Source organism: Nilaparvata lugens, chromosome X (assembly GCF_014356525.2).
Source record: "Nilaparvata lugens isolate BPH chromosome X, ASM1435652v1, whole genome shotgun sequence".
Lineage (NCBI taxonomy): Eukaryota > Metazoa > Arthropoda > Insecta > Hemiptera > Delphacidae > Nilaparvata > Nilaparvata lugens.
This window is the reverse complement of record NC_052518.1, coordinates 97162067-97171919: the sequence shown is the minus strand read 5'-3', so window position 1 is coordinate 97171919 and position 9853 is coordinate 97162067. Positions and strand designations below refer to the sequence as shown.

Sequence of the window (9853 nt, the reverse complement as noted above, 5' to 3'; positions counted from 1 at the left end):
TTCAACAAAGCCGGTTACTTTCCTAGGTCTACAACGATGCCAATTATGTTTTTGACAGTGTAAAAATATATTAATTAATGCAGAGATCGGCATCGCTATTCTTCTATCTTCATCCACTGCCATTATAACGTGGACCTCACTATACCACGCACTCTTTAACAGTCGCCCACAAAACGGATCCACTTTTGCTACAACAACTGCCACCTCCAGCTACTTTTACATCTTTGGCGATTAACATTGACCACAGACCTTGATTGACTGAGATGCTGCACGACACAGCTGTGGCCTGCAGGTCTCTGCCCGCCGCAATCCACGTCTCACGCAGCGATCGGTCATCTTGCACCAGCGCTGATACAGCTTCCACGAGCTCTCTGTCTCACCTACAATTCACCCAACAAAACAAACATTAATTCCCAATTCAAAATCATTTATTTATTATTTCATTCATTCATTTATTGTATAGAACACTATAACAAATAATACAATTATGACACTGGAGGAAAACTAGGCTGAGCCTGTATATTTCTCTCCAAAAATTTTGATAAAATGTGATGTTGTCCAAAAGTTAAGGTTATGTATCACACACTGCTTCGTCACTTGATTTTCGGTTCAGGAATAATGATTTGAAAATTTTGAATTTTGAAGGTTGATTTTATTAAATGAATCACAGAATATATATCACAATAAATTAAAACTTTAGAAATATTGTAGTTATTTGAAAAATCCTAATGAGTATTTTTACAACGATTTATTATTATTTCATCGTATAAAACCGCATTTGATGAGCTTATGGAAAGATACATTTCAAAAATTGGATGTTTTTGAACTGGTAGTATTGTAGTCTAATGTAGTCTGATGAATAAAGATGTCTGATTATTTAGTATATTTCGCACCTACAGCAGAAATGATATTTTTCCGGCTCGAAATCGGTTTTCAAGTCCGAGGCCGTAGGCCGAGGAATAGAAAAGAATGAGAGCAGGAAAACATTTTTGCCCGTGGAAATAGCACTTAAAATAGTAGAGCAAATAAATGTTGACTTACCTAGAATTTTAGTCTGTGCATTTTTCCATAGTAAGAACGCCCACACGTGAGGTTTCGACTCCTGGAACCACAAAAAACATTGTATAGTAATAAAAAAACACACACTGATATAGATTACTACCACTAAGATCAAAAATACAAACCTCTTTAAATGTCAGTACCAAGTTTAAGGCCACATGAAATTCATATCGTTCAAATTTCTTCAGTTATATTTTGGCAATGGTTGGTAGAATTCCACAGTATAATGACAGTATTTGATCAATATATTTGTCATCCAGTGCTCTAGAGCTGCGTACACATATTCGCGCTTCCAACCCGCACCGAGCACACTCCTCCCTCGTACCGCCCTCGTACCACCATCGAACCACAGTCGCTCCGCCCACGCACCCATCATGAACGTTACAGAAGATGTTAGATCTTCTCGCGTTCCCCGGTCGAACCACTGTTGTTCCCCGGTCGATCATCAATCGCTCTGCTGGAGTGACGTTCGGTTGCAGAGCAGAGCGACAGTCTGTACGCACCTTTATATATACTATAGTGAGGTCCACGTTATAATGACAGTATTTGATCAACTTTGGTTTTGCTATCCTTGTCTATCATTCAACAAAGCCGGTGATACTTTCCTAGGTCTACAACGATGCCAATTATGTTTTTGACAGTGTAAAAATATAATTAATTAATGCAGAGAATCGGCATCGCTATTCTTCTATCTTCATCCACTGCCATTATAACGTGGACCTCACTATACCACGCACTCTTTAACAGTCGCCCACAAAAACGGATCCACTTTTGCTACAACAACTGCCACCTCCAGCTACTTTTACATCTTTGGCGATTAACATTGACCACAGACCTTGATTGACTGGAGATGCTGCACGACACAGCTGTTGGCCTGCAGGTCTCTGCCCGCCGCAATCCACGTCTCACGCAGCTGATCGGTCATCTTGCACCAGCGCTGATACAGCTTCCACGAGCTCTCTGTCTCACCTACAATTCACCCAACAAAACAAACATTAATTCACAATTCAAAATCATTTATTTATTCATTTCATTCATTCATTTATTGTATAGAACACTATAACAATAATAATACAATTATGACACTGGAGGAAAAACTAGGCTGAGCCTGTATTATTTCTCTCCAAAAATTTTGATAAAATGTTGATGTTGTCCAAAAGTTAAGGTTATGTAATCACACACTGCTTCGTCACTTGATTTTCGGTTCAGGAATAATGATTTGAAAATTTTGAATTTTGAAGGTTGATTTTATTAAATGAATCACAGAATATATATCACAATAAATTAAAAACTTTAGAAATATTGTAGTTATTTGGAAAATACCTAATTGACGTATATTTTACAACGATTATTATTATTATTATTATTTCATCGTATAAAACCGCATTTGATGAGCTTATGGAAAGATACATTTCAAAAATGTTGGATGTTTTTGAACTGGTAGTATTGTAGTCTAATGTAGTCTGATGAATAAAGATGTCTGATTATTATAGTATATTTCGCACCTACAGCAGAAAATGATATTTTTCCGGCTCGAAATCGGTTTTCAAGTCCGAGGCCGTAGGCCGAGGAATAGAAAAGATTGAGAGCAGGAAAAACATTTTTGCCCGTGGAAAATAGCACTTAAAATAGTAGAGCAAATAAATATTGACTTACCTAGAATTTTAGTCTGTGCATTTTTCCATAGTAAGAACGCCCACACGTGAGGTTTCGACTCCTGGAACCACAAAAAACATTGTATAGTAATAAAAACAAACAACACACTGATATAGATTACTACAACTAAAGATCAAAAAATACAAACACTCTTTAAATGTCAGTACCAAGTTTAAGGCCACATGAAATTCATATCGTTCAACATTTCTTCAGTTTATATTTTGGCAATGGTTTGGTAGAAGGGCACAGTATGAGAGACTACCAGCGTCACATAGCTTCACCAAAAACAACTACTAGGACTATCGGCTTCAGTAACACTCACATTTGCAACATAGACACCCTATACACTGTCTATTATTAGTGTGTTGTTGGGAGTGTAAGAGTGTAAGAAGGGCACAGTATGAGAGACTTCAGCGTCACATAGCTTCACCAAAAACAACTACTAGGACTATTGGCTTCAGTTAACACTCACATTTGCAACATAGACACCCTATACACTGTCTATTATTAGTGTGTTGTTGGAGTGTAAGAGTGTAAGAAGGGCACAGTATGAGAGACTACCAGCGTCACATAGCTTCACCAAAAACAACTACTAGGACTATCGGCTTCAGTTAACACTCACATTTGCAACATAGACACCCTATACACTGTCTATTATTAGTGTGTTGTTGGGAGTGTGAGAGTGTAAGAAGGGCACAGTATGAGAGACTACCAGCGTCACATAGCTTCACCAAAAACAACTACTAGGACTATAGGCTTCAGTTAACACTCACATTTGCAACATAGACACCCTATACACTGTCTATTATATTAGTGTGTTGTTGGGAGTGTAAGAGGGTAAGAAGGGCACAGTATGAGAGACTACCAGCGTCACATAGCTTCACCAAAAACAACTACTGACTATCGGCTTCAGTTAACACACACATTTGCAACATAGACACCCTATACACTGTCTATTATTAGTGTGTTGTTGGAGTGTAAGAGTGTAAGAAGGGCACAGTATGAGAGATACCAGCGTCACATAGCTTCACCAAAAAAACTACTAGGACTATCGGCTTCAGTTAACACCAACATTTGCAACATAGACACCCATACACTGTCTATATTAGTGTGTTGTTGGGAGTGTAAGAGTGTAAGAAGGCACAGTATGAGAGACTACCAGCGTCACATAGCTTCACCAAAAACAACTACTAGGACTATCGGCTTCAGTAAAACACACATTTGCAACATAGACACCCTATACACTGTCTATTATTAGTGTGTTGTTGGGAGTGTAAGAGTGTAAGAAGGACAGTATGAGAGACTACCAGCGTCAATAGCTACAAAAACAACTACTAGGACTATAGGCTTCAGTTAACACTCACATTTGCAACATAGACACCCTATACACTGTCTATTATTAGTGTGTTGTTGGGAGTTAAGAGTGTAAGAAGGGCACAGTATGAGAGACTACCAGCGTCACATAGCTTCACCAAAACAACTACTAGGACTATCGGCTTCAGTTAACACTCACATTTGCAACATAGACACCCTATACACTGTCTATTATAGTGTGTTGTTGGGATTGTGAGAGTGTAAGGAGGGCACAGTATGAGAGACTACCAGCGTCACATAGCTTCACCAAAAACAACTACTACGACTATCGGCTTCAGTTAACACTCACATTTGCAACATAGACACCCTATACCATGGGAAATTTTACGCTATCTTTTTCTTAGACCAGTTATAGAATAGACACGGCCTATTGTATATTCATACTGAAAGTCTATGAAGCCAACATCTACTGCCATATCACCAACTCGTGACGTCAACATCAGATAGAAAACTTTTCTTTGTTCACATTGTTTTCCATAGCAGATTGTGTCTATTTCGGCGTGAGCGCAGCTGGAGTTTACCATTTTAATGAATAATAATTTACATCCTTCTGAAATAGAAACAATCTGAAAGTTTTCTATCCGATGATGACTTCACGATTTGGAGATATGGCAGTAGATGTTGGCTTCAGAGGCTAGACTTCCCAGCGTGTCTATTCTATGACTGGTCTAAGGTCTTTTCACTATGGTGTGATCACTCCCATAACAAATGCTATTCTCTTCCTGCCCAGATGACTTTACAAAATTTTCAAACACTTTCTCTTGACCCAAATGATTTTATTACAACATTTTCGATCACTTTCTCTTAGCCCCGATGATTTAATACAATTTTCGAACAACTTGTGGTTCGGCCAACTCACCGACAAGCTAGCTTTGAATGTAGAGGTGCCCCTGCACTGCACCCTGGCTCGGTCTCTTGGAATTGCTCGACAAAGTGGAACACCGTATGACAAAGTCCGCACACAAACACGTCCACTCCTCGAGGTCTTCCTCTGGTCCTGCAAATGATACACAACGATCGTAATGATACACAACTAGCAGCGAAAATGATACAGAACCATAGAGTAACATAGCGCGTAAGTAGATATCCCATGATATAGGGCGTTATGTCGCAACTTTTACTGTTATCTCAGGCCGATTTGTCGATTATTGTCGATTTTTACTGTTTTAACCGGGTAAGAGTGTATGAACGGCACAATATGAGAGACTGCCAGCATCATAAAGCTTCACAGGGAAGAACTATGTGGACTATCAGCTTGAGATAACAGTAAAAGTTGCGACATTAAACGCCCTATATCATGGGATATCTACTTATGCTATTGTTTCTCTATGCAGAAACTAACCGTAAATGATACACAACTAGCAGCATAAATGATACACAACCACCGTGAATGATACTCAACTAGCAGCAAAAATTATACACAACCTCTGAAAATGATACACAAATGGCAGAAAAAAATGACAGAAACTAGCAGAGAAATATATACTATAGTGAGGTCCACGTTATAATGACTGTATTTGTATTTGATGTTGCTATCCTTATCTTATTCGACAAAGCATATAGGTCTATCCTTTTCACTCTGCACCGTTGCCAAATCGTTTGTGAACTTTGTAGAAGTTGTACCAATGCGGAATTTCAAAACAGAGATAAACAAACAAAGGCAGACAAAAAAACTCACCCTGAAGAACTGGGGGTTTTCTGTCAACGCTTGACTGGTCGAAGGAGGAACATCTGAAGCAGCAACAGCTGCATGTCAGCTGGTGGGGCGTCACATCAGCTGATTCCACGTTGTCAGTTAGCGTGTACAGCAGTTCAGCTGTACTGTCTTCTCGTCTTTAACCACTGCGGGTCCTGAAAACAACCAAAATCAAGATATGCCATGGTTTGTAGAATTCATTCAAAGTTTGCAAGTATTGTATCGAATTATTGCACCATATTTGTTTGATTTTTATGATTCTGCTGTATAAAATTTTGTAATTATTAGTTAAATTTAACTTCAACTTTCTGCATTATTTCGAAATACTATGTTTTTCTTTTACTGTTTTGCAACTCTCACCAGCGGGCAAAGATTTTCTTTTTGCTGGTGATGCCTAGATTTTATATTCTATTTCAATTTTATTCAAGTATATGTATGAGTAATTATGCTTATTTCTTTATATTTTAAATGATATGTCATATTATAAAGATTTTGTAATATGTTTTGAATATTCTAATTGGCAATAAATGAAATGAATTATGGTGTTGTGTATAAAGTTGAGTTGATACTGTATCATGCGTGGTCACACATAGAGATAGATACCTATCATCATACCTAGAAGATAAGTTTGCAAGTTTCGTATCAAATTATGGTGTTGTGTATCAAGTTGAGATGATACTGTATCATGTGTTTTGATACTGTATTATTGCCTCCTACCTTGACTGAGTTTCTCCCGTTGCAGCTTGTTAGCCCTGGCCTGTGCGGCTTGGAGGGCCTCGAACTGCTGTTGCCTGTACAGGCCACTCGGCCGGCCGACCGGTCGTTTGCCACCTGGTGGCCTGGAGTTCATCGCCGCAGCAGCGGCGTTGCCAGCTTGTGCAGCCGCTGCTGCCAGTGCCGACGCTGTAGACGGTTTGGGCAGGGCACCCTCGGTCAATACCCAATTCTTTTTGCCGTTAACAAATACCTGTACAAAAAGACAGTAATTAATCATTATTTTCACTATTTATTAATTATGAAAACAATTATAGTCAATTAATGAAAACAATACAAAAACTTGTAGTACCTAAGAACTTGAAAATGACCTATGGTCAACTAGTCGTTGAAATATTTCAAAGTTTTAATAAAGGGTCCTACAATTTTTTATTAGTTTAAACTTTGGGAGATATCTTCTTATTGTATCTTTTTTCTATGATATTCTGCATGGACTGACTGACCTCCCTGATATCCTGCGGCCGAAAATGCAGTTCGCAGATGAGCGCCGTATATGCCAACTGTTGCGATCCCTGGCACAAGTTGCGCGCCCACCGCTTGAATATCAACGGATTCGGCGGCGGCTTGAAGAACCGCATCTCACCACCGCTAGTTGCGCCGCTCCCCGCTCCAGCACTAGTAGTCACCGACTTCCCACCGCTAGTTGCGCCACTGCCAGCTCCAGCGCTAGTAGTCACCGACTTCCCACCGCTAGTTGCGCCGCTCCCCGCTGCAGAGCTAGTAGTCGACTTGCAGCCGCTCACAAAGCACTTGTACATCGGACCGCTGGCGCCGTCTGAGGATGGTTTAGCCGGCTTTGTGACTTGTGCCTGCTGCTGCCGCTGTTGTTCCTGCAAAACGGAAAAAGATTAGCCTACATAAAAATTTTGTTCACTAATATAATCAAGATATTACAAGAGAAATTAATGTATTACAAGAGAAATATATCTTTAATGTCTACCAAGTGAAAACCCACCAACAAAAAGCCATATAATACTACCGTTATAATGTCCCACAAATTCATAGAACATAGATGAAAGTTACTGAGATATTGCAATTATTCAAATGCTAATGAATTAATAATAATAATTGTTATTGAACGAAAATCCAAATTGAATGCTGTAAATCACCCCGAAGATTTCTGCTACTGCAAATATTGACAACAGGGTAAACAGTTAGATGGAAATTCAATGAGCGCTACTATTCAAAAATTATTTATCAGCCCGGGAATCGAACCCAGTACCTCCAAATTAAATGCTGTAATTCACCGCGAAGACTTCTGCTACTGCAAATATTGACAACAGGGTAAACCAGCTAGATGGAAATTCAATGAGCGCTACTATTCAAAAATTATTTGTCAGCCCGGGAATCGCAATATCTCAGTAAACTCCATGTGTAGACTGGCTGGCCCCTATGGCTTCGTATAAAATGAGCGCTGCTATCCAGAGATTGTCAGTTTTGTGTAAGGGTAAGCATTCCTGACCGGCAATTGGGAGGTACTATCCAATAAAATTGGAAATATCCAATAAAATATTTGCAGTAGCAGAAGTCTTCGAAGTGATTTACAGCATTTAATTTGGAGTTTCGTTTAATAATAATTATAGATTCATGAAAGTTGGTTTTAAAATCAGAAAACATTCCATCAAGACAGGATGGATTTGAATGTATGTAGAGGACAATTCACTTACTTATCACAGAGGCTGATAAATTTTGTTGCTACTCATTTTGTTGCCAATACGAGCTGAAGCAAAAAACTAAATTGCGAGATTGAGGAATGGATAAGATCAAATAAAACTGAAGAAAAAATCTTCTAGGCACATATACTACTGTTCCTTGTTTTATGTTTTGTTTTTTCATCATAGAATAATTCATTATTGTGTGTTACTAACTTTTATCTAATTTCATCATTTACTAATCTAAAAATTTATATTTTGTGTGTAAATTCCACTAGTCTTTGTTCTTAATTTGGTTGTAATTTCTTAGATTATATCAAAGAGAAACAATAGCGTAAGTAGATATCCCATGGTATAGGGCGTTTATGTCGCAGCTTTTACTGTTATCTCCAGCTGATAGTCCACGTAGTTCTTTCCTGTGAAGCTTTATGACGCTGGTAGTCTCTCATATTGTCCCGTTCATACACTCTTACCCGGTCAAAACAGTAAAAATCGACAGTAATTGGCTTGGGATAACAGTAAAAGTTGCGACATAAACGCCCTATACCATGGGATATCTAATTATGCTATTGTTTCTCTATGATTATATTGAATAAATATATTTCTGAAACTTAGGCCTACGCACAGGTTTTACCTTGTAGGCTACTCCTTAAACATAGATGGACGTAAAAAATATACTGCAGTTTTGGGAGTATTTTTATATATTTAATAGTATTTTTCTTGTATTATTTTTAGATGTTATAATATTATATTATTATAATTGTGTATGTTTTTTGAGAAATAAATTTGAATTTGAATGAAAAACTTTCTAGTTTTGAAAATTTTCTAGTTTCAACAACTCACCACTTTCAATTTCCACTTGGACTTCTCCTCCACCTTCTTGATCTCCTCTCCTCCTCCCCCACCTCCTCCTCCTCTCGTAACCTCCTCCTCCTCATCCAGCTCCGAATGCAATGCCGACAGCACATCCTCCACTGACGTCAGCTCTTCCTCCTCTCTCACCACCGATGACGTCATCAGCTGGCCTCCACCCGATGACGATGACGTCATCACATACCCTCCACCGGATGCCGTTATCACACCCCCACCACCCACCAGTGCCGTCATCACCGTCTGCTGGCTTCCGTTGTCGTCGGCAGTTGATGACTGCATCCCGGCTGCTTTGATGACGTCATCATCGTCGTCTTCGTCGTCGCCAAATATGTCGGCCGCCGCCTGTAGTGACGTCAAACTTTGGTAAGTTGTTGTCGTTGGGACAGCGATTGTTGTAGATGATATTGTGTCATCATCATCTTGCAGTGTCTGAGGTTGGTGTACAGTGAAAGTATGAAAATAACAGAAAATAACCAAAATTATAAAATAAATCAAAAGAATCAACACATGAAAATAAAGAAAATAACCAAAATTATAAAATAAATCAAAAGAATCAACACATGAAAATAAAGAAAATAACCAAAATTATTAAATAAAATTAGAAGAATCAATGTCTTGCAGTGTCTGAGGGTGTACAGTGGTTATGGAAACGACGAAAAGTTACCAAAATTATAAAATAAATTCAACGAATCAACACATAAAATGAGGAAAATAGCAAAAATTATTAGATAAAATTGGAAGAATCAAAGCCTTGCAGTGTATGGGCATG

General features: G+C 38.6%; 1 protein-coding gene across 1 annotated transcript in view; it reads right to left on the bottom strand.

Moving 5' to 3' along the window:
- Positions 1 to 1876: 1876 nt before the first annotated feature.
- LOC120354705 (mucin-22-like) overlaps positions 1877 to 9853 on the bottom strand; it is a 94787-nt gene continuing 86810 nt past the window's right edge. The window contains exons 7-14 of the mRNA XM_039442136.1: positions 9136 to 9513; positions 9055 to 9096; positions 7003 to 7389; positions 6503 to 6752; positions 5912 to 5940; positions 4949 to 5086; positions 2716 to 2776; positions 1877 to 2028 (exon numbers count right to left, since the gene is read on the bottom strand). Of these exons, the coding sequence (XP_039298070.1) occupies positions 1877 to 2028; positions 2716 to 2776; positions 4949 to 5086; positions 5912 to 5940; positions 6503 to 6752; positions 7003 to 7389; positions 9055 to 9096; positions 9136 to 9513 (1437 nt within the window). The remainder of the gene's footprint in view (positions 2029 to 2715; positions 2777 to 4948; positions 5087 to 5911; positions 5941 to 6502; positions 6753 to 7002; positions 7390 to 9054; positions 9097 to 9135; positions 9514 to 9853) is intronic.